The sequence below is a fragment of the Monodelphis domestica genome, chromosome 6 (genome assembly GCF_027887165.1).
Source record: "Monodelphis domestica isolate mMonDom1 chromosome 6, mMonDom1.pri, whole genome shotgun sequence".
In the NCBI taxonomy this organism is placed as follows: Eukaryota; Metazoa; Chordata; class Mammalia; order Didelphimorphia; family Didelphidae; genus Monodelphis; species Monodelphis domestica.
The window spans coordinates 186229352-186254560 of NC_077232.1; the positions used below are offsets into that span (position 1 = coordinate 186229352).

The window sequence follows — 25209 nt, forward strand, 5'->3', positions numbered from 1 at the left end:
ATTTATAGCTGCTTATGTCATCCCCTTTCATATTGTCTTCCATTTTTTATAGAATATAAAATGAGTATGACTTTTTACAGGATGCTTCTCCCCTTAGAATGTGAGCTCTTTGGAGGGCTTGACTATGTTTTTGCCTTGCTTTGTATCAGCCACCATGCTAAGTGTTAGGGATACACTGTGGGGGCCTGGAAGGACCTTCTGCATAAAGTTGAATTTAAGCTGAGTCTTGAAAGAACTCAGGGAAACTCAGGAATGAGAGATAAGATGTTAGAGAGCACTCTGGGGATGAGGATGGAAGATGAAGTGACATTCCTTAGGAACCACAAATACAGGTTGCTTTTATTAGATTATGGAGGACACGTAAGAACGTTTTAAAGGTCGGAAAGGGCCAGGTTACAAAATACTGTTGATGCCAAAAAGAGAATTTTAAAATTTGATCCAAGAGGTGATTGAAGCTATTAGAGTTCATTGATTAGGAGGGGTGACATGGCAGGACCTCTGGGTAGCTCAAAGTAGGAGAGACTTGATCAAAGTAGGAGAGACTTGAGTCAGGGAAACCAGTTAGAAGACTATTGTAGTAGTTGAGGAAAAAGATGATGAGGATCTGAACTAGAGGTTGTAGCTGTGTGAGTGGGGGTGTATATGAGGCATGTTGGGAAGATAGAAGCAGTAAGATAGGTAACACATTGGACATATGGGGTGAGAGTGACACTGAGCTTGTGGTACTAAATGACTAGACAAGAGTGGTTTATTTGATGGTTTAAGGGAAGTTAGGAAGGAGGGACCATTTTTGGTGGAAATAATGAATTTTGAAGGCAGTTAGGTGGCTCAGTGAACAGAGTATCAGACTTGGGGACAGGAGGTCCTGGGTTCAAATTTGACCTCAGACATTTCCTAGCTTTGTGACCCTGGGTAAGTCACTTAACCCCAATTGTCTGCCTTGAAACTGAGACTTGATATCAACTCTAGGTAGAAGATAAGTGTTGGGAGAAAAAAAAAAGGAATTCTATTTGGACCATGTTGAGTGTCTTCTGATCTCTTTTCTAAAAAGTGTCTAAAGATAAAGGACTTATTTGGATATCTTGTTCCTTTTAGATTTAGGAGAGCTGAGTTATAACACAGCATAGTGGAAAAACTTATTCCAAGTTAGTCCCATTACACACCCTATATTATATCTATTTTGGCCTATTTGCTGTTTCCTGGGTATTACATGGGCTGGGTGGTAGGGTAGATAGAATGGTGGACCTGTATTTAGGAATACTCATCTTTTTGAGTTCAAATTTAGCCTCAGAAACTTATTAGCTATATGATTCTATTTGCCTCAGTTTCCTCATCTGTAAAAGAAACTGGAGAAGGAAACTGCAAATCTATTCAGTATCTTTGCCAAAGAAAATCCCTAATGGGATCATGGAGAGTCAAACACAACTAAACAATAAAATCACCAAAAAGAGTGTTATGTCCTATCTCTTACTTCCATGACTTTGCACTGACTCTCACCCATTAATGGAAGACATTCTTCTTAATTGCTGCTTGTTATAATTTATAGCTTTCTTTAAGGTACCACCTCTAATACAAAAACTTTTCTGATCTGCATAGTTGTTAGTCTTTTCCCATTTCCTGAAATTACTTTGTATTTATTTGCTTGTAAAAAGATTATGTCTTTCTAGAAGATAAGCTTATGAGGACAGGGATAGGAATCTTCATTGCAGTGTATAGTCTGTAGTAATTTTCTCCTTATTGGCAGAAATTCATTTTATTTATGGCAATAAAGAAGGATAAAACATTCTACCATCTCTTTAGATAGGTACCCTTTAGATAGGTTTCCCTTTTCTTCTTGATTTATGCTATTATTTTAAGCAGACAAAATCATTATATAGAATCTGTGCCCAAATCTCAAGTTCTCTGTCATATAATGCTTTTTTGGGGTTTCCTTTTGAACATTCTAACAGCCTAGTGTTCAGAAAACAAATACTTATTTTCTCAGTGATTTGTGATTTTTTTTTTAGAGAGAGAAAAATCCTCTTCTTCAAATTTCCATGAATGGAGTTCTGAGGCATAAAAGTAAAAGCTGGCTTTCAGGGGAATTCTGCATATCTATAAGCACAGAAAGCTTATTATTAGGAGGCACTTAGGATAGAGAGTTTTATCCTATGATTTCAAATTTCAGGACATTTATACTAAAGAGAAAAGAGGTTAGGATAGGATAGGTGGAAATGTCTGGGAATATACCATAATCATATTCTGTGAAATCATAGTGTATATATATATGTACATAGGTATGCATATACATATATATTTTTATATATCCTTATATAACAATTTTTAAAAAATGGCTTAGTTTTCTATATGTGAAATAAATCACATCGAGATTTTTGCTTGGGTCCAGATAGAGAAAGTATGAGTAGGAAATCAATGCAACTATTTTTTATACCCAGGTACACTTGAATAAATGAATGAATAAATGAAAATATAGATATTCATTAAGATCTTATTATGTGCCATGCATAAGTGCTGGTGATTCAAATATAAAGCAACAAAATCCTTGCCCTCAAGATCCTTATATTCTAATGGGAGAAAGAGCACACAGGGAAGTAATAATGACCAGTGAGAAGTATTTGTCAAATTCTAGGGATGCCAAGTGGGGCCTTAGAGAAGGAGGTTGATACATCCCATCCATGAACAATGACAGAGTAGATTAGATTCTGGTTCATGGTTCCAGGACTGATGAAGTGGGAGAAGATAGGAAAGGATTCTTGTGCTTTGCTAAGAAGCATAGCACTCACCTCTCTAAAATGCTAGCTTCCAACTGTGGGAGTAGAAACACAGAAGAAAAACAATTGCTTGATCACATGGGTTGATGGTGATATGATTGAGGATATAGACTCTAAAATGATCACCCTAGTGCAATTATCAATAATGTGGAAATAGGTTTTGATCAATGATACATGTAAAATCCAATGGAATTGTCTGTTGGGTATGAGGGGAGGGAAGAGAAGGGGAGGCAAAAAACATGAATCATGTAACCATGGGAAAAAATATTCAAAATTAATTAAATAAATAAATAAATTCAATTAAAAATGCTAGCTTCCCATTGTGTCTAATATAAAAAACAAAATCCTCAGACTGGCATTTTAAGCCCTCAACCTATGGGGCTTAAAGGCAGATAGGGCATCTCAGAATCAGGAAGACAGGTCTGAGTGCTACCTCTGATGCAATGCAGGGTCTTCACATCCTTTGTTGCCCCAAGACAACTCTGTAAAACTGTAGGTGAAGAGTAGATGCTGAGCTGCATCGGTTATATATAGTGTGTAGTACATAGAAACTTCAGGTCTAGTCTCAAGTAGTTTACTCACACTCATCCTTACTTGGGGCAGCTAAGTTATATAGTGAATAGAGCTCTAGGTCTGGTGTCAGAAAGACCTGAGTTCAAATGCAGGCTTAGACACTAAGCAATTTTGTGACCTTGGTTAATGATTGCCTCATTTTTACAGTTGTAAAATAGAAGATTAATAACAGCACCTTCCTTTTAGGGTTGTGAGGATCAACAGTAATAATATTTGTACTTATTAGGACAGTGGTGTGGCCTATAGTTGGTGCTATATAAAGACTTATTTCCTCTCCTCCTCCAAATGATACTGAATAAAATGCATGTTCCAATTGGTTAGGGGATTTTGTTGTGCACTGTGGGTCCTTTACAAAACCATCAAGTTAGATGGAATGGGAGGAATTCTAGGAAACGGAGAAAAAGTATGGCTTTCTAGCACATTACTAAGGAGAAATTTTCTGGAGGTGAAGGAGAACTTCGTTGGTCAGATCACTTTCCCTCCTCAATTTTGACTAGGGGAAGACACTGTGGGCATCAAAGGATCTAGAGAATGGGATAGGCTAAAGGCAATACATGTCCTGGGAGCCAAAGAGAGAACCTGAACCAAGGTTTAACAAAGAGAGCCTGGCAAAGAAACTACACCATTCCAATTGTTCCTATAGTATCTATCACCTTTGTAAATATTCCCTTTTTCATTAAAAAATTTTTTGTTGATTACATTAAAATTCCCAGGTTTTTCCTTTCCTCTGTCCTCTCCTTACCCCAGAGAAGGCATCATTTGACAAAAAAGGACATTATATATTTGTCATAATATATGTATACATATATTATATGTATATACATGTAATATATGTAATATAATATATTAATAATTATTATATAATATAATATATTATAATGATGTACATATATGTAGTATATGTATAAACATATATATTTACATAAAACCATGTCTTGCATTTTTCTATTTATCAGCTCTTTCTCTGGAGGTTCACAGGTTATTCTTCAGTCATTATTCTTTAGCTGTAAATAATGTTCTCTTGGGTTCTACTCTTTTTACTTTTCTGAATTTCAGGTAGGTCTTTCCATATTAAAAAAAAATTAACCTGCTTCTCATTTCCTGTGACAGTAGTATTCCATTGTGACAGACAATTATATGCCCCAACTTGTTCAGCCATTTCCCAGTTGATGAACATCCCCTCAGTGTCCAGTTCTTTGCCACCACAAAGAGAACTTCTAAAAATATTTTGGAACATCTAGGTTCTTTTCCTTTTCCCCTGATCACCCTGAGAAACAGACCTAAGAGTAGTACTGCTGGGTCTAGGGGTCTATACCGCTGTCTTGGCATAATTCCAGATTGCTCTTCAAAATGGCTTGATCAGTTCGCAAATATCTCTTTTTAACTGCTAAATTTATTCTCAACTTAGAATCTTTGTGTGTGCTGGGGAGCCTCACAGTGGAATGCTTGAGCTTATGACTTTAGAGAATCACCCCTGCCTCCTTGAGGTACTGCCTCAAGGCCTGAGTGAGAGTAGGAGTTTGGATCAAGATGACCTAGAGCTTGCATGAGCTAAAATTCAGAAACATATGTGGTTATGTGAGTGAGGTTTGGAATCTTGAGGACTTGAGTTTTACATGCTAGCCTTGTAGCTGGGGACCTATGTTTCTTTGGGTAAATCCTTTCCTCTAATGGGCCTCAGTTTCCATATCTAGAAAATGAGGAGTTGGACTAGATGACCTCTTAGTTCCCTTCCAGCACTCAGTCTGTGATCCTATGGCCCTGACAGTAAAGTTTCCCCTTATTTTACCATCCCCCCCCTCCTTTGACTTTTCTGGACTTTCCTTGAAAATTACAACTGTGATCTTCCTGGGAGTTAAATGAAAATCCCAGAATGACTGCAAAAAAAGGAAAGGTAAAAAAAAAGACAAAGGCTGGTAATGGCAAAATATAGAAAATATATTGGAAATTCTGGTGTTCAAAGAAATATGTTCCCATAAATCTCTCATAAATATGGAGAATCGGTCTTTTTCTTTCAGTTTTATATTACCCTAGAGATATGCCAGAGCCTTAATGCTTTGATAAGATGGGAATAAAATAGAAAGTGGAAAATATCCAGCTCTTTGATCTCTATCTTTATTTTATGCCTTTGTCTTTTATACCATCATTTTAATTTGTGGAATCTCAGGGTGTCTTTCTCTCTCTCCTAAGTTCCAGCTGTTTTCCCATCTTTGCCTTCATTTGATTCCCATCTTTACCTCAAGATTCAGCATGTGGGATTTTCTGTGTGAGGTCTTTAAGTATTTTCTTAACTGGTCTGATAGAGGATGCATTATCTGGTTACTGATTGATAGACAATGGACAGTATCTGGATATGTAAATTTTTTATGAGCCTTAAAAAGTTCTTCTCTTCCTTTTGAGGAAAAATCTTAAAATTCTGGCACTGGAAAGAGATGTGTTTTCTAGTTTACTGTTGGCCTTAAAGGTAAATAAAAATATTCCAAATGGTAGACATGGTTACCTTATCTATCATCATTAAAATCTTAAAAACCTTGAGGTTTACCTGGTCATATAAAGTTTAATGCACGTGTTCCAGATAAGTTAGCACACTTATTGCTTTTTAGACATATAGTATTTTTTAAATTGCTCACTAAAAACAAAAATGAAAATACTTGACAAAAGATAAAACAAATTTTCCTTTTCTTAGAAGGGGGTGTGTGACTATGGATATAGAGTAGTGCATGAACTGTTAGTTCAAGTTGATATTTTGGTTGTTTTTGCTAAGTTGTTTTTCTTTGTTTCTAATGAGGGATCTATTTGTGGGAACTATATGGACAAATGACTATGGTATAAATCAGAAGTGTCAGATATAGGGCTTGTGGGCCCCATATGGCTCACAACCCTTCCAAGTGTAGCCTGAACCATGTTAAAATGTAGTTCATATCTGATTTTAATACGTCTCTGTATTAATAAAAAAGAAATATGGGAACAAGTATGGTTTTCTAAGTCAATAGGTACACTGTGGGGGTCCTGTGGTATGACTTAGTGATCCCCATTTCCATTTGAGTTTGACACCACTGGTGAAAATAATAAAACGTAACAAATTATTGCAGGTCAGAAATGATACAATATTTTTTCCTCATAAAAGAATATTTGCAGAATACATACCCTTGAAATCTTGAAACTCAAGTGCTGGAAATTATATGTTGGAATTTTTTTTGGTCAATCCTTTCAATTAATCTTATTTCACACTATTGTAGATACTCATTTTTTGGTGCCAGTATTCCTTTGATTATGTTTTGTGGTTGCCCATCTGGGAACACTATGACCTCAGAAGAGAGGTATTCTATCATTTTGGAGTGGAAAGAGTCAATAGATTTAGAATCACAGGCAGTACACTAAGCATTGGGTGTGGAGTCAGGAGGATCTCAGTTCAAATCTAGCCTTAGACTTTAAAAGAATTTCTGATTTTTGATTTAGCAATGCCACTATTAGGTTTGTACCCCAAAGAGATAATAAGGAAAAAGACATGTACAAAAATATTCATAGTTGCACTCTTTGTGGTGGCAAAATATTGGAAAATGGGGGGATGCCCTTTGATTGGGGAATGGCTGAACAAATTGTGGTATCTGATGGTGATGGAATACTATTGTGCTCAAAGGAATAATAAAGTGGAGGAATTCCATGTGAACTGGAAGAACCTCCAGGAACTGATGCAGAGTGAAAAGAGCAGAACCAGGAGAACATTGTACACAGAAAGTGAAACATTATGGAACAATTGAATGTAATGAACTTTGCTACTAGTAGCAATGTAATTCTGAGGGGCTTATGAAAAATAATTCTATCCAAATAGAGAATAAGAGCTGTGGGAGTAGAAACAGAAGAAAAAACATATGACATCACTTGTTTATATAGATACTTGATATGAGGTTTTGGTTTCAAAAGATTGCAAAAATGAATAATATAGAAATAGGTATCAAGTTACAGCCTTTGTACAGCCCCGTGGAATTTCTTGTCTGATCTGGGAGGGGGGAGGGAAGAGATCAGGGAAAGAAAATGTATCATGTAAACTTGGAAAAATATTTTAAAAAATAAAACCCCCCCACAAATCTTGCTTTAGACACTTACAAGGTATATGGCCCTGGGCTAGTCTTTTGACCTCTATTTCATTTCCCATAATTGTAAAATGAGGATAATCATAGCACCTACTTCTTAGGGTTATTGTGAGGATAAAATATTTTGTAAATATTTGTAAAGCACAGTATATGGTGTAAACCCCTCTAGTAGATTCTAAGCTTCTTAAGGGCAGGAATGGTCTTATATTACAGTTCTTACCTTCTGTTTTATAATCCATATTAAGTATTAGTTCCAAGGCAAAAGAACTGTAAGGGCTAAGACAATTGAGTTTAAGTGACTTGCCAAGGGTCTCATGGTATCTGAGGCCATATTTGAACCCAGATCCTCTTGTCTCTAAGCCTGAGCCCCCATAGACTGTCTTTTGCACTGCCCATCACATAGTAGGTACTTGATAAATATTTACTGATTGAGTGATACATATTAAGCATTTAATAAATGCCTGTTTTTTCCCCTTTTCTTTCTTCCATTTGAATCTTGCTTCTGCCATTTATTACCGATGTGATTAGGCAAATCACTTACCCTCTATGGTGCTGGACTAGAGAATGTTTAAAGTCCTTTCCAGATACAAATCTATGACCTGGTGATCCTACAATAGGAATTTTTTCTTACAATATTTTATTTTTCCCAGTTACACATAAAATATGTAAAACACTTAATATTCATTTTCTAAAATTTTGATATAATAAGAATTAAAGTCATTAGTTCCCTCAATAGTTGTCTATAAACATACTTTGGCACATCACCCACAATGACTTGCTTGCCAAAAGTGGTATAAAAGAGAACACTGGGGACAGGGATGGCTGAAAGCTGCAGACCTACCAGCAAGGATCAATGAGAGCTCTGCCATGGGTAGTGCCATTAAAAGAAGCAGAGAACGCCCCCTGAAGGGTCATGGAGTAGAAATGACAGACATCAACCGAGGACTGAGAGGAATAGGTTGGGTGGGTTGTATTCTTCACCAATGGAGGGAATTTCCCCCACTGATGAGACCACAGGGCCATTGGAGGTTACTTAATATGTTAATTATGACTTCTGAAAGTCCTACTTCTTGTCATTTCTTTCCCTTTAATTATGTCTCCACTTCTTTAAAATGTACACTGTCCTTTCTCATAATGAGGATGTATCTTTTTGCCTTTGAAGTTTCTACATAATTTTCTCTTTTTCAACCTTCTCAGAGAGATTAGAATGGTTCTTTTAATTCCTCTGATGTTTTATTTTTAAATGTTTCATTGTTATTGGCATCTTTTCATTTTCGGATCATCTACATTCCTTTTTTATAATTACATTTTTTTCCACTGGATAAAAATCGATTTTCTCTCCTTTCTGTCCTCGCCCCCTTTGGAGTAAAAAAAAGAGAAAGAAAACTCTTGTAATAGATATGCATAGTCAAGCAAAACAAATTCCAGCATTGACCATTTGCAAAAAAATATCTACCTCATTAAACACCCTGAGTCTATCAGCCCTCCATCAGGAGCATCACCTTTATTTCTGAGTATCCCTTCCACCTCCCCCACCAGTGAACCAGCCATCCTATCTAAGAATGAAAAAGAAAGGTGGGGTGTGCCTTTCAGCAAAAACAACAAAGTCATCAATCCACTGTGCCACATCTGAAGTGGGCCACACACCCTTCGTCCATACCTGTGAGTGCAAACGCTGTAATCCCTCACTGTTGAACGGTGAAGATCCTTCTGCTTTTTGTCTTTCTATATTTGACCACCTCTGTTCTAAAAGGAATTTCCATTTGCTACCATAAAATTATTCTTTTTGTTTAGGCTAAATTGGCAGTTAAGGCCCATTTTCTCTGTCTTTCTGTCTTTGGAGATGAATGACCAAGCAGCGCCTGCCTTCTGACAACTCTTTGTATGCTCAGACAGTTTAAAATTGTTTATTTTTTTTTTTTACTAGTTTGAATTCTTTAAGCCTGTCTCATGGGTCCTATTCTTCAGCCCTCTATAATTATTTTTCTATAGCTGCCTTTCTATGGATCCTTTCCAAATAGTCTGTAGTTTTTTAAAAATGTGACTCACACTGTTCTAAAGACTTTGTAAAGGCCCAACTGAACTCATGCAAGATATATCCCGGCTCTCCTGCTTTTAGATTTGCCTTCGCTTTTTAGATAGAGGCAATTTTAGGCTGGATATAAGGAAAATGTTCTTAACAAGTAGAGCTCTCCAGAAAGGAAATAAACTGCTCAGGAGCTAGTAGGATCCTTATTACTGAGATTTTTCAATCAGACCAGCCAGGCCATTATTTATTGGATAGGTTGGGTATGTGCTAGCTTCGATAACTTAGCATCAAGCTGGCTTTTACCATAAGGATAAGTCATAATAGTCTACATTTTCAATCTTGATTTCTTTTTTTTTCTTCTTCTCCATGTGTGCCAGCCAGTATCTCCTCATGTTCTATCTGTTCAGTTAATTTTTTAAAAGAAAACCTTTACCTTCTGTCTCAGGATAGATACTCAGTATTGGTTCCAACGTAGAAGAAAGGCAAGGGCTAGACAATGGGGGGTAAGTTACTTGCCCAGGGTCATCTAGCTAGGAAATGTTTAATACTAAATTTGAACTCAGGACCTCCCGTCACTCCTAGCCTTCTATCCTTTGAGCCACCTTGCTGTCCCTGTCCAGTTCATTAAAATTTTTAAAAATTTTTCTTTCTTTTATTCCAATAACAACTTTCCATATAAGTTTTCCAAAGTTATATGATTCATGTTGTCTCCCTCCCTTCTTCCTTTCCCCCTTCCAGAGCTGGCAAGTGATTCAATCTTGATTATATGTGTATTATCAAGCAAAACATATTTCTATATTATCATGTTCAGTTCATTTAAAAATATTCTTCAATTTGACTACCTTTTGCTTTTTGGTAAACAAGTCTGCCTTAGCCTTAAAAAAACCCCCAAAACTCCATGTTCTTAGTATCAGGTCTAAGACAGGAAAGTAGAAAGAGTGAGGCAATTAAGAATTAAGTGACTTGCCCAGGGTCACACAGCTAGAAAGTATCTGGGGCCAGATTTGCTGTCCCCACTTTTGTTAGGAATCATTTTTCTAATGTGTAAGTTCCTTTAGAATCTGATGTGTCAATAAGACTCTGCAGTTTTTAGCTGCCAAGCCATTAGCTCTGCCCTGAAATTCATCAATAAAAATAATAAATAGCATTGGACTCATGATACTATGGGACACTATCCTATCAATCTGCCAAGTTGTCAAGCTGTTGATGATAATCCTGATACCTAACACAAATAGAACACTTTACTGAAATCCTGGGTGGTAGGTTATTCACTTTGGTTCTGTAGGCTTTTGTTAGACAGTCACCATATCCCAAATGAGAAGAGGTTTGACGTAACCTATAGAGAGTTTGTCTGAAGTCTTGCCTCTGACACATACTAGCTGTGTGCTTCTGGGTGAGTCACTCGACTTCGTAGACAGTTTCCCTAAAACTCTCTGCAACTGTTATAAGTTGTAGAGAAGGTGTCAATTTGGGAAATTACACTGATAAAAATGCAGAGCCCACTGCCTGTCTCTAAGAATTCTACATCCCAGGCACTAGATACTGGGGATACAAAGACAAAACCTAACAATCCCTGCCCTCAAGAAGCTTACCCTTTAGTAGGGAGAAACACAATGTATACAGATAATTAAATATAAAATGTATCCCAAGTAACTATGAATAAAAGTGTAGAGGCAAAGCACTGAGGGTCCAGGGGAAATGGGTATTTTCCATGAACAGAATTGAACCTTGTAGGGAGAGAGGAATTATTATTTTTTTTAACTCTCATCTTCCATCTTAGAATCACTACTGTGTATTGGTTCCAAGACAGAAGAGTGATAAGGGCTAGGCAATGGGGGTTAAATGACTTGCCCAGGGCCATACAGCTAGGAAGTGTCTGAGGTCTGATTCAAACCCAGGACCTCCTGTATTTTTTTTTAAACCCTTACCTTCCATCTTGGAATCAATACTGTGTATTGGCTCCAAGGCAGAAGAGTGGTTAGGGCTAGGCAATGGGGGTCAAGTGACTTGCCCAGGGTCACACAACTGGGAAGTGTCTGAGGCCAGATTTGAACATAGGACCTCCTGTCTCTAGGCCTGGCTCACAATCCACTGAGCTACCCAGTTACCCCCAAGGGAGGAAGGAATTCTAAGGGGTAGAGGTGAGGAGACAGAACATTCTTCACATGGGAGAAAATATATGTAGGGACATGAAGGTGAAGCATAGATTGTATTATACCAGGAACAGCAAAGGCATAAGCACTTTCATTCCCATTTTATACATGGAGAAACAGAGACTAAGGTCAAGTGATTTGTGGTCATACACTATCTGTATTTTGCAGCTAGGTCTTCAGAGTCCACATCACTTTCCACATCATCCTGTTGCCTTTCCATAGGCATCCAAAACAAAATATCTCTAGTTTTTGGTTTTATTTTTAAAGGAATTGCAGGAAGAGGATTTTTATATGGCAACAAGTAGTGGTATCATCAGTTCTTATTTATTTAATTAGGCTACCTTTTCTATAAAATAAACTCTGGATATTCTTACAGTACCCCCAGTAACTAACCTTCCTAGTTTGGAGTAATGCTTTTATCATCATCATTATTCTCATTTTGATGTAGATTTCTTACCTCATCAGTATTTGGAGCTCCTCTTGTAGAAACTACCTTTGCCTGGAAGGAATACCCTCTTTGTCTAACCCTCTTAGAGAAGGAGACTTCTCCTCTTAGAGAGCTGCCAGGGGCTTTGAAAAGTTAAATGATTTGTCCCTGATAGTATGTCTTAGAGGCAGGACCTGAATTCAGATCTTCCTAATTCCAAGGCTAGCCCTCTAGCCACAACCTTTCTTATTCATGATTTAGCAGGGGTGAAGGGGAATCCTAGATTAGTATACACTCATATCTAGGGAAACATCTTCACCATAATTCAGTTTTATTTCCTAACAAGGAACTAAGAGAGAACTTTAAGATCTGATTAAGAATGATACGCTCCCTCCCTCTCCCTCTCTCTCTCTCTCTCTGTCTCTTTCTCTCTGTCTCTGGCTGTCTCTGGCTTTGTCTCTGGCTTTGTCTCTCTGTCTCTGTCTGTCTGTCTGTCTCTTTCTCTCTTCCCATCTATCTCTTATCTCCTCCCTGTCCTGGACGATTTGTTTATTCTTGTGTGATTTGAACTGTCATGCTTAGAAACTGGAGCTTCAAATTCACTGCTGGGGTGGTGGCAGTGGGGGGATCAAACTTTGGTAGACAGAACATAATGAGATGCATTTTCATTATTGTCATTCCAGGTCTCCGCAAGTGACAAATGTAAAGAGACCTCTCTTCGGTTGTGGCACTTGAATCTCAGCGATGACACTCCAAGTTTCCAATGAAAATTAAATATGACTTAGGAACATCGAACCTTGGGAAGGTTTATGATGTCATCGGTTGCCAGGGGCAGCAAAATCCAGCAGGCTGTCAGCCTGCAGGGAGTTGACCCAGAAACGTGCATGATAGTATTTAAAAATCACTGGGCACAGGTAATATATTTAAGGAAAAACCAGGTATCCTTCCTGACTGAGACAGCTAGAGGTCTCTACTACAGGGATCCCAGCTCTCTCCTATACTTGAATGTAACAGAACTGGATTTACAAACACATGGAGCCATTCTCTTCAGAATTGGGGTAGAATTGATTTTCTCTTCTTTCTCTTTGCCTCCTAATGATCTCTGGGCCAACCAGAATAACAAAATAGATATAGTCTACTTTTATATAATAGTAGAAGTGGTTGACATCATTCCTGACGTACGCCGTCTCATTGGATGTTTGCATCAACTCTGTAAAATAATGCAGGTGTTATTATCAATGAAAAACGTGGATATAGTGCTAGCCATGAGTTCAAATCCAGCCTCAGACACTAGCTTGATGACCCTGGATGACTTGCCCCAGTTCGCCTCACATTCCTCATCTGTAAATTGAATGGGAGAAGGGAATGGCAAACTACTTCAGTTCTTTTGTGAAAAAAAAAAAAAACCCAAATGGTGTCATGAACGGTCATCTGTGATTAAAACAATTGCATAACAACAAATTATTATTGCTAATTTTCAGGGGAGGCCAATAGTATTGAATAGAGGATATAGATAGTTGTTTTGGGAGTTAGGAAGGCTTGGATTCAAGTCCTGACTCTCACAAATAATGGCTTTGTGACCCTTAATTAGTCCTTCAAGCTCCTGATGCCTCACGCAGCTCTCTCAGAGTATGTAGGCTACAAATCACAATCACATCTGTTTTTAGAGCAGCTAGATGGAATCTATGCACCAAGGAAATCACAATTTCAGTTAAAAAAATTAGAGTCTGAAAAGTGAGGCTCAGAGAAGTGATAAGATTTGAGCTCAGGCTTCCTGATTTCAAGTCTAGCACTTAGGGCCCATTCACCTTCCTCAGATTACAAATAAGGCAATAAGGGTATATAGGTGGTTTTAGTTCAATTCAATAAATTTTTGTTGAAGTCTACCTTATGCAGGGCAGTGTGCTAGGGAAGTACAGATTAAAAAATGAAATTTTTTCATGACTCTAAAGCAAATTTCATATTATCTCATTTGATCCTATCAAACCCTATGGTAGATGCTAAAATTCTTATCCCTATTTTATAGATAAGGAAACTGAGGCTAAGAAATCTTAAGTGACTTGTTTCAGGTCATACAGCTAGTAAATAAATTTGAACTCAGTTCATCTTTTTAAAAATTTATTTTAATAACAAATTTCTGCATAAATTTTCCAAAGGTAAATGATCTAAATTTTTTCTCTCCCTTCTTCCCTCCCCCCTCCCAGAGCTGACAATCAATTCAATCCGGTTATAAATGTATTATGATACAAAACCGATTTCCTTATTACTCATTTTTGTAAGTGAATAATCTTATATAACCAAAAGCCTAAAAAAGCCTAAAACATACACCCAAATAAAGAAGTGATAAGTTATATATTTTCATCTGCATTTATACTCTACCATTCTTTCTGTGGAAGTAGACAGCATTCTTTTTCATAAGTCCTCAGAACTGGATCCTTGTATTGCTCTTACTAGTAAAGTGTATCTTATTTCACTGTTCCACAATATTTCAGTTACTGTGTACCATGTTCTCTTGGTTCTGTTTATTTCACTCTGTATCAGTTCATGTAAGTCTTTCTAGTTCTTCCTGAAGTCATCCTGTTCATCATTCCTTACAGAACAATAGTATTCCATCACCACCATATACCACAATTTGTCCAGCCATCCCCAATTGAGGGACATCCCATTAGTTTCCAATTCTTTATCACTACAAAAAGCACAGCAATAAATACTTTTGTATAAACAGGTCCTTTCCCATTTCTTTTATCCTTTTGGGATATAGATAGACTCAGTAGTAGTATTGCTGGATCAAAAGGTATCCTGAACTCAGCTCATCTTGACATTAAGTCCAGCACTCATTTTCTTGTATCACTTCACTAACTTACATTTTAATTGGGGAAAGGGGCTATGACACACACCCAGAATCATACAAGGCAATAGGGGCAAAGGACAACATGACAAAATATTTTAGGAAGATTTGTAGGAAAAAAAATGAGGAAGCTGGAGGAAATCAGGAGAGGCTGAATAGAAGTATGTGAGATGATCCTTGAAAGAAGATAAAAGATTGCGAAATTATTTTTTAAACCCTCACTTTCCATTTTAGACAGGTATTGGATCCAAGGCAAAAGAGGAGTAAAGGCTATGCTATGGAGGTTGAGTGACATGCTTAGGATTGCACAGATAGGAAGTTTCCAAGAGGCCAGATTTTATCCCAGGGTCTACTGTCTCTAGGTCTGGCTTTCAATCCATCGAGCTACTTAGCTGCTCCCTGAAGTAATTCTTGAGTAAAATATTAGATATTGTGAAAAGCAAAGGTGAGGAATTTGGTACGCAACCTTTTCACAGATGTCAGAAACTTCCTTTTTTTTTTCTTGCCTTTTCCAATCATATCCTAAGACTTGAACAGAAGGAAGTCAGAAGGTTGTCATCTCTTTGTGTGTGTGTGTGTGTGTGTGTGTGTGTGTGTGTGTGTGTGTGTGTGTGTGTGTGTTTGTTTAAGAGATTTAGGTCTAAATTATGCAAGTATATGTATATAATGTTTACTTTACAGAGCTATGGATGATTTCTTCCCCTTCTCTGTTTGGGATGATCTGCAAATCTTATCTGCTCTGTTGGTATAAATAATTAAGGGTTGAGCACTCAGAAAATTTACCAGCCCACCCTTTCCCCTGGGAGAACACAGGGAATAAAATAAATAAAATTGGCATTCTTTACTACTTGTCCAACATTACTCTCCCCAGGTGAGTTGGTAAGTGGCTATTTATGAGACAGGTTTTTAATGACTGCCTAGCCACCTTCCCATGTGCCGAAAACAGCATGTGGGGGAAGAGAAAGCACCGAGCCTGCAAATCACAGCAATTACAGGGGACACAATTTAGATCAAAAATGAGCAGAATCCATCCTGTTTCTGAGCATTTTCTACACTCCAGCTTCTTGCCAGTATCTAGAGAAAGACTGCCAGTATTTCTTGTACGTTCACAGTTCTCCCTGGCTCTTTACTGTCAAATTCTAACTACTTTGCTCAGGAAATTGAGGGCAGATCTATTTCAGCAAAGGGAAATGGAGAACGGAGGTAGTTTTTAAGCAAATTTTCAAAAGAAAATCTCCCAAAGAAGCCAATCCATAGCTGTAATTACCTGGGTATTTTAAGGTGAAAGTATCATTTTCCCCCCTGCTTTCTTCTCTTTACTCATTCAGGCTGGCTTTCTTTGATGTTCATTTCTTGCTCTCTACCTCATGCGTATATATCTGTTATCTTTCTTTTTCCTTTTTAGAAACCTGCTGGTAAGGTTTTTTGTTCCAGGATGGATGGGAGATGGTCTAGCAGTTCTTGTCATTCCATAGAATTTTAAGTTAACTCTTGTTTAAATTGTGTGGATAATCATCCCCATGGATGGTCCAGGGCAAATTGTGAATCCTGGGCCGGCTTCCTCTAATGCAGAGGAGATTGCTCATCTCCTCCCATTTGCCTAGTATATTCTGACTTTTAGCTTCCCCCCAGGAAAAAGAAACAAAGGAACCCAACACAAGAGGGAAGTAAATCTCCAGCAAAGAAATCATGTAATATTCTTTTCAACATTCAGTAGAAGTGATTTTAGGATCATCTGTCACTGTGTATCATCGACATCATTCCCCCTGCCTTTAATATAGTTAACTGAAAGTTAGGAGTCAGCCATAGCTGTTAGAACTTTAAGCAAATGACCTCAACTTTAAAAGAAAGAAACATAGAATTACAAAAGCAGCCAATTATTTTCAAATAAATATGTTGACCCCCACAATTCTCTAATCTATTGAAATTTGTTTGTGTTGATTTAGGGCTAGTTAGGTGCTTCACTGGTTTGAGAGCCTGGCTTAGAGATAATGGTCTTGGGTTCAAAATTGGCCTCAGATACTCTCTAGCTCTGTGACCCTGGGCAAGTCCCTTAACCCCCAATTACCTGACCCTTATGTTCTTCTGCCTTGGAACTGATACTTAGTAATGATTCTAAAACAGAAGGTAAGGGTTTTTTAAAAAATAAAATGAAATGAATGCTTGTTGGTTGGCTGAAAGGTAAAAGGTAATCCTATAGTAACATTCAACAATGATGTAAAAGTTAATGCAGGACATGCTCTATGGTCATGATTGCTAATGGAATATCATATATACAGGGGTCAGTTTCAAAGGAGATAGATGACGGTTGCTTCCCATGGTCAAGGAAGTGACCCTTAGGTCAAAGCTTATAGGGTGTGGATAAGATTTGGATGGATATTCCTTGCAGGGTACCAATATTGACAAAGTTGGGATTCGATTTTTCTCAATGATAGCTTTTGGGGGTGTATGTAGCAAAGGTGTGGAAGGTTCTGGCAGCCAAATGAGGAGGAGAGAATTGGGATGAACTAAAGTGAATGGTGCCTGTATCACTCTTGCCTTAAGGGTCTGCAACATTAGTACTTTGCCTGTAATCTATACTCTTAAACTGCTGAATAATGATTGCCAAGGATTTAGAAATGAGCCAAAGCCTCACATGAACTCCTTCCTTCCTTCCTTCCTTCCTTCCTTCCTTCCTTCCTTCCTTCCTTCCTTCCTTCCTTCCTTCCTTCCTTCCTTCCTTCCTTCCTTCCTTCCTTCCTTCCTTCCTTCCTTCCTTCCTTCCTTCCTTCCTTCCTTCCTTCCTTCCTTCCTTCCTTCCTTCCTTCCTTCCTTCCTTCCTTCCTTCCTTCCTTCCTTCCTTCCTTCCTTCCTTCCTTCCTTCCTTCCTTCCTTTCTTCCTTCCTTCCTTCCTTCCTTCCTTCCTTCCTTCCTTCCTTCCTTCCTTCCTTCCTCTATTTCCTTTCCATCCTTCCCTTTTTTCCTCTCTCTTCCCTTTCCCCCTCCCTCTCTTGAGATTATGGTTGACATACCAATAGAACTGTTAATAGGTATGGCATAGGCAGCATTGTTAATGACCAGTACTATCTTTTGTTAGTTCCATAATACAATTTCCTTGACGCTTGCCCAAGTTCCTTAGTAGATATTGCCAGGTAAGTTAATTTTTTGAGCCTCAGTTTCCTCCTCAATAAATTAGGGATAATAGCACCTATCTCACATGGTTGTCTGAAGATCAAATTAGTTAACATATGAACAGTGCTCTAAAATATGGTATAAATGACAGTTCTTATTGTGGATGAAAGTTGTAATGTATAAGATTTAGGCTTTGTGTAGGAATGGATTTTAGAACAGTTTAGAGCCATCTAAAGGCAGAATTATCTGGAATTAGCAGGTATTAGATTCTGTCTCTTGATGTTTTCAAGGAGAGGTTGGATGATCACTTTGTGTGTGTCATAAATGGAAATTCTTTTCTGAGTATGGGTTGGGTTAAACATTAATTGAGTAGATTAGGTTTAATAGTAATTGTAATAAAGTGATCATAAAGATAAGGCATTTGTGTATAGCCATGTCTAAGGTCTCCATTTATTACTTTTGCAGTGCTATTTAATTTCTGATGTTCAAATTGTATTGGTCCAGTCCCTTGGGAGTACCATAAACAAATAATGGTACATTTGCTGCCAGAAATACTTCTAACACAAAACTTGAGTGGCTGAGCTATCTTCTTTCTTTTTTTATTTGTTTCTATTCAAAACCACAAACTTTTATTTTTTTTTACATCTTTCTGTTTTGGGAATATTATTTATTTATAATATTTTCAGTTCTAAATTCTCTCCCCCTCTCAACATCTTGCCTTTTTCCCTAGCCCCTGAGAATGCAAGCAATATAATACCCATTAGACCTAGGAAGTCATATATAACACATTTACATATTATCCATGTTGCAAAACAATAAAGTGAACAAAGTATGCTTCACTCTGCACACAGGATTAATCAGTTCTCTCTGGAGGTAGGTAGCTTTTTGATCATGTGTCCTTTGGAATTATCTTAGTTCATTGTAATTATCAGAGTAGCTTAGTCTCAGTTGATCATTGTATAATATTGGTGTTACTATTTATAATGTTCTTTTGGTTCTTTTCTGCTCACTTCACTTTGCATCGGTTCTTATAAGTCATTCAAAGTTTTTCTGAAACCATCTTGCACATCATCATAATCATAATTGTATACCACCATTTGTTTTGTCATTCCCCCCACTTGCTGACTATCTCCTTGATTTCTAATCCTTTGCCAGTAGAGAAAGACCTGCTATAAATATTTTTGTACACATATGTCCTTCCCCTACATTTTTTTCTATCTCTTTGGTATAAAGATCTACTAGTGGTATTGCTTGGTCAAATGGTCATACAGTTTTATAGCTTATGGGCATATTTCTAAAATGCTTTCCCAAATAGTTGGACTAGTTTACAACTCCACCAACAGTGCATTTTTTCCATATGCTTTTAATTTTTCCTATTTTTCCACATCCTCCCCATCATATCTCATTTTCCTTCCTGTCGTGTTAGACTATCTGATAGGTGGATTACCTTGTAACTTTAATTTTCATTTTTCTAATCAATAGTTATTTAGAGCATTTAAAAAATCTTACCATTGGTAACTTTGATTTCTTCTGTTAATTTATTGTTTATATCCCTTTAAACTACTTATCAGTTTGGAAACGTGAACCATATTCTTTAATTTTCTCCCTTACTTTAACAAGCTTAAGCAGTATTCTAGAGTCTACCTTCATGATTTTATGGGCATGCATTGGACCAGGAAAATTATTCTAGACTTCCCTGTAATTTTCAGATATAGAACACTCCATGGTCATGATGTCAAAGAAGAAAAAAGGCATACTTATGACTTGCTCTAGCGACCTCCTGGAAAATTTTTCATGTTCCTCTCATATAACTGAGTTGTAGTATGCTGTTTTGGTTAGAGGGCTGGTTGTGAAATCAGGAAGACCCCCTTTTAGCCTTTCTCTGAACAATAGTGCCATAGATTTAAACCTGGAGACTAACTGTCTGACCATGGACAAGACTTTTAATCTCTTAGCAATAAAGAGACTATAAGTTACAGAAGAGTTAGAGATCTGTATTAATGGAGTGGGTTTCTGCAGTAAAAATTTCCCACATCAGAGAATTCAGAAGTTCAGATAAAAATACAAGAACAAAAGTACTCTACAGGATTATAGGGCAACTTTTGTTTGTATTCCCTATCATTCTAAGACTTTGTTCATTTTGATTCCTTCTTTTCTTGTGTTTCTTAGAGCAATTGAGAAATGTTGATTGGCCAATTGGACAAGGCTGTTTTTTCTGCTGTTCACTTGAAATAAAGTGAACAGTTATTCCTTTATAGAAGTTCCTCTTTCTGGCTTCAGAGATTTAGTTTTGCTTCCTAAGTTTTGCTCTTGCTCACGTAATCTAAAATTATTCAAGAATTTTCCAATTTGTCAAACTGCTTCCCCTTTGTCATGTATGAAAGAAAACTCTGTCTTAGTATTTGTCAGTGTTCCTTTGTATAGCGAAATGCTGACTTGTAACCTGCAGAACTGCCCACGGTGTTCAAGAGGTCCTTGTGGTGCCAAAGAAAGAACAGACCTGTCGTCAGAAGATCTGTTCTACTTGGCTTTTTTCACTTAATATAGTCATGGGCAGATTTTTTTTCTCTATCTTGGAACAAGCTTTCTTCATATGTAAATATATTTCCCCCCTACAGTCTTACTTTCTGTTTTAGTAACAACTCTAAGATAGAAAGGAAAGGGCTAGGCAAGTGGGGTTAGGAGACTTGCTCAGGGTCACACAGCTAGGTCTCACATGTAAAATTAATGACTGAACTAAATCAAAGATTCTTAATCTAGACTTCATGAATTTTTTCTCCCATTTTATTTTTGTAACTTTCAATATAACTGATTTCCTTTGTAATCCTATGTATATATATGCTAATATATTTCTTATATAGGTATATTATTTTAAAATAATGTAATATTTTATGATATGAAAGTATGCTAAACTATATGTATATGCTTATATGTACACACATTTTATATGTATGCATACATACACATACACCTGTATGTCTACTTCATCTCCCCTAGTAGATTATAACTGTAAGGGAGGAATTAATCCAAGGCATGGGAGAGGTGCAGGGAAAAGAAAGCAGGACCCCAGGATTCTAGTCGGAGAACAGAGCGGGGATTGGGTGAGCTCCAACTTTCACTCCTGCTTTTCTTCAGCTAAGAGTGAGGGGAAGGAGGCAAACCTCCCAAGCTAGGAAGAAGCCAGATCTCTCTAGGGATCAACAGCTTTCCCTGTGAACCCCTGGACACCTCTTCCTTATTCTCAACATCAGCAGAGTCATCTGTGAATACTGTAGAGAGGGACTTTGAAAGGAAGCCATCTACAGAGAAATCTCATGTCAAAGATGTCCCTTATTTTTCCCTGACCTGTTCCTGGACTCCAGAATTAAGAACGAGTTAGCTAAGGAATAGGGATCAACCAGCAGCTGGCCAGAAGAGGGTTTAAGGCATTCAGCCTTTTTCCCTGGATATCCTTGATCTTTTGTTATTCTAAATGAACTTTGTTATGGTTTTTTCTAAATCATTAAAGAAATTTTTTGGAAGTTCCATGGGTATGGCACTAAATAGATAAATAAGTTTGGGTAGGATGGTCATTTTTATTATATTGGCTCATCCTATCCATGAACAGTTAATGTATTTCCAATTGCTCAAGTCTAGTTTTAGTTGTGTGGAGAGTGTTTTGTAGTTGTGTTCATATAGTTCCTGTGTTTGTCTCGGGAGGTAGATTCCTAGGTATTTTATTTTGTCTAAGGTGATTTTGAATGGCATTTCTCTTTCTAATTCTTGCTGCTGAACTGGGTTGGAGATATATAGAAATGCTGATGACTTATGTGGGTTTATTTTGTATCCTGCAACTTTGCTAAAGTTGTTGATTATTTCATTTAGCTTTTTGGTTGAATCTCTAGGATTCTTTAAGTAGACCATCATGTCATCTGCAAAGAGTGATAACTTGGTCTCCTCCTTGCCTATTTTGATGCCTTCAATTTCTTTTTCTTTTCTAATTGCTACTGCTAGTGTTTCTAGTACAATGTCAAATAGTAGAGGTGATAATAGGCATCCTTGCTTCACTCCTGATCTTATTGGGAATGCGTCTAGTTTATCCCCATTGCAGATGATATTAGCTGATGGTTTTAGATATATACTGTTTATTATTTTTAGGAACAACCCTTCTATTCCTATGCTTTCTAGTGTTTTCAGTAGGAATGAGTGTTGTATTTTATCAAAGGCTTTTTTTGCGTCTATTGAGATAATCATGTGGTTCTTGTTGGTTTGCTTGCTGATGTGGTCAATTATGTGGATGGTTTTCCTAATATTGAACCAGCCCTGCATCCCTGGTATAAATCCTACTTGATCATGGTGGATGACCCTTCTGATCACTTGCTGGAGTCTTTTTGCTAATATCCTATTGAAGATTTTTACATCTATATTCATTAGGGAGATTGGTCTATAGTTTTCTTTCTCTGTTTTTGACCTGCCTGGTTTTGGAATCAGTACCATGTTTGTGTCATAAAAGGAGTTCGGTAGAACTCCCTTTTTGCTTATTATGTCAAATAGTTTGTATAGTATTGGGAGTAACTGTTCTCTGAATGTTTGATAGAATTCACTGGTGAATCCATCAGGCCCTGGGGATTTTTTCTTAGGAAGTTCTTTGATGGCTTGTTGAATTTCATTTTCTGATATGGGATTATTTAAGAATTCTATTTCTTCTTCTGTTAGTCTACGCAGTTTGTATTTTTGTATATATTCATCCATATCACCTAAATTGGTGTATTTATTGCCATATAATTGGGCAAAGTAATTTTTAATGATTGCCTTAATTTCCTCTTCATCGGAGGTGCTGTCCCCCTTCTCATCTTTGATGCTGTTAATTTGCTTTTCTTCCTTCCTTTTTTTAATTAGATTGACCAGTACTTTGTCTATTTTGTTTGTTTTTTTCAAAGTACCAGCTTCTTGTCTTATTTATTAAATCAATAGTTCTATCACTTTTGATTTTATTAATTTCTCCTTTAATTTTTAGGATTTCTAGTTTGGTTTTCTGCTGGGGCTTTTTAATTTGATCACTTTCAAGTTTTTTTATTTGCATTTCCAATTGATTGATCTCTGCTCTCCCTAGTTTGTTAATATATGCACTCAGGGATATGAATTTACCTCTGATTACTGCTTTGGCTGTATCCCAAAAGGCTTGAAAGGATGTCTCACCATTGTCATTTTCCTCGGTGAAATTATTAATTGTTTCTATGATTTCTTCTCTAACTAAACAATTTTGGAGTATCATATTGTTTAATTTCCAATTAGTTTTTGATTTGGTTTTCCATGTACCATTACTGATCATTATTTTTATTGCCTTGTGATCTGAAAAGGCTGCATTTTTTATTTCTGCTTTTCTGCCTTTGTGTGCCATGTTTCTGTGACCTAATGTATGGTCAATCTTTGTGAATGTGCCATGTGGTGCTGAGAAGGTGTATTCCTTTTTATCCCTATTTATTTTTCTCCATATGTCTATTAATTCTAATTTTTCTAAGATTTCATTCACTTCTTTTACCTCTTTCTTATTTATTTTTTGATTTGATTTATCTAAATTTGATAATGGTTGGTTTAAGTCTCCCACTAATATGGTTTTACTGTCTATTTCTTCCTTCAATTCTCCTAGTTTCTCCATTAGAAATTTGGGTGCTATATTATTTGTTGCATACATGTTGATTAGTGATATTTCCTCATTATCTAAAGTTTCTTTTAACAAAATATAATTACCTTCCCTATCCCTTTTGATCAGGTCTATTTTTGATTTGGCTTTATCAGATATCATGATTACCACTCCTGCCTTCTTTCTGTCACTTGAGGCCCAGAATGTCTTACTCCATCCTTTAATTCTGACCTTGTGGGTATCAACCCGCCTCATGTGTGTTTCTTGAAGACAACATATGGTAGGATTTTGGATTCTAATCCATTCTGCGATTTGTCTACATTTTATGGGTGAGTTCATCCCATTCACGTTCAAAGTTATGATTATGACTTGTGAATTCTCTGGCATTTTGATATCCTTCCCTAATTCTAACCTTTCTTCTTCAGCTCTACCTTTTAGTCCAGTGATTTACTTTAAATCAGTCCCCCTTGTCCCCTCACTTGATATGTTTCCCTTTCTAGTCCCTCCCTTTTAGTTTCCTCCCCTTCCTCCCTCTTCTTCCTTCCCTTTTTTGTGTTCCCTCCCCCTACCCCCCTTGGTTTTCCCTTCCCCCATTCCCTTGTTGGGTAAGATAGAATTCAAGATCCCAATGGATCTGGATGTTCTTCTCTCTCAGAGTTGATTTCCCTGAGAGTAAGGTTTAAGTAAAAACTCTCTTCCTCTCCTTCTTATAGGAGTTTTCTTCCCCTCCCCTTCCCGTGTGAATCTTTGGGTGAGAAAGATTATTCTATTTGGTCTTTCTTTTACCCCTATTTACACATTACATTTTCCCCACATGTTAGTATACATAGATTGATATAAATGTAGTCCTTATAGAAGAGAGTTTGAGTAAAAGAAAAAGATAATATTTTTCTCCTTTTCCCTTTCATTCATATTTACCTTTTCAGGTATTCCATGCTCTTTGTTTTTCAATATCGAACTTTCCACAGAGCTCTGGTCTTTTCTTTGCAAAAACTTGGAAATCTTCTATTTTGTTGAATGCCCATACTTTCCCTTGGAAGTATATAGTCAGTTTTGCTGCATAGCTGATTCTTGTTTGAAGACCCAGCTCTCTTGCCTTTCTGAAAATAATGTTCCATGCCTTACGATCATTCAGAGTGGAACTTGCAAGGTCTTGTGTGACCCTGATTGGCATTCCTTTATATCTAAATTTTCTTTTTCTGGCTTCTTGTAGGATTTTTTCTTTTGTTTGAAAGCTTTGGGATTTGGCAATTACATTCCTGGGAGTTGTCTTTTGGGGATTTAGTGTAGAGGGTGTTCTGTGAGCTCTGTCAGTGGCGATATTGCCCCCTTGTTCTAGGATCTCTGGGCAATTTTCTTTGATTATATCTTGAATTACGATGTCGAGTTTGCTGTTTATTTCTGTCTTTTCTGGAAGTCCAATTATTCTTAAATTATCTCTTCTTCCTCTATTTTCCAAGTCTGTCACCTTGTCAGTGAGATATTTTGCATTCTCTTCTAATTTCTTGGCCTTTTGGCTTTGCTTTATTAATTCTTGCTCATTGTCTTCGAGTTGCCTGATTCTGACTTTTAAAGCCTGG

General features: G+C 37.1%; 1 protein-coding gene across 1 annotated transcript in view; it reads left to right on the top strand.

Annotated features, from left to right (window-relative positions):
- The window catches only part of FHIP1A (FHF complex subunit HOOK interacting protein 1A), a 339337-nt gene that overhangs the window by 180003 nt on the left and 134125 nt on the right, over positions 1-25209 (top strand). The window contains 1 exon segment of the mRNA XM_056802760.1: positions 12731-12961. Coding sequence (XP_056658738.1) covers positions 12857-12961 — 105 coding nt within the window. The 5' untranslated portion in view covers positions 12731-12856.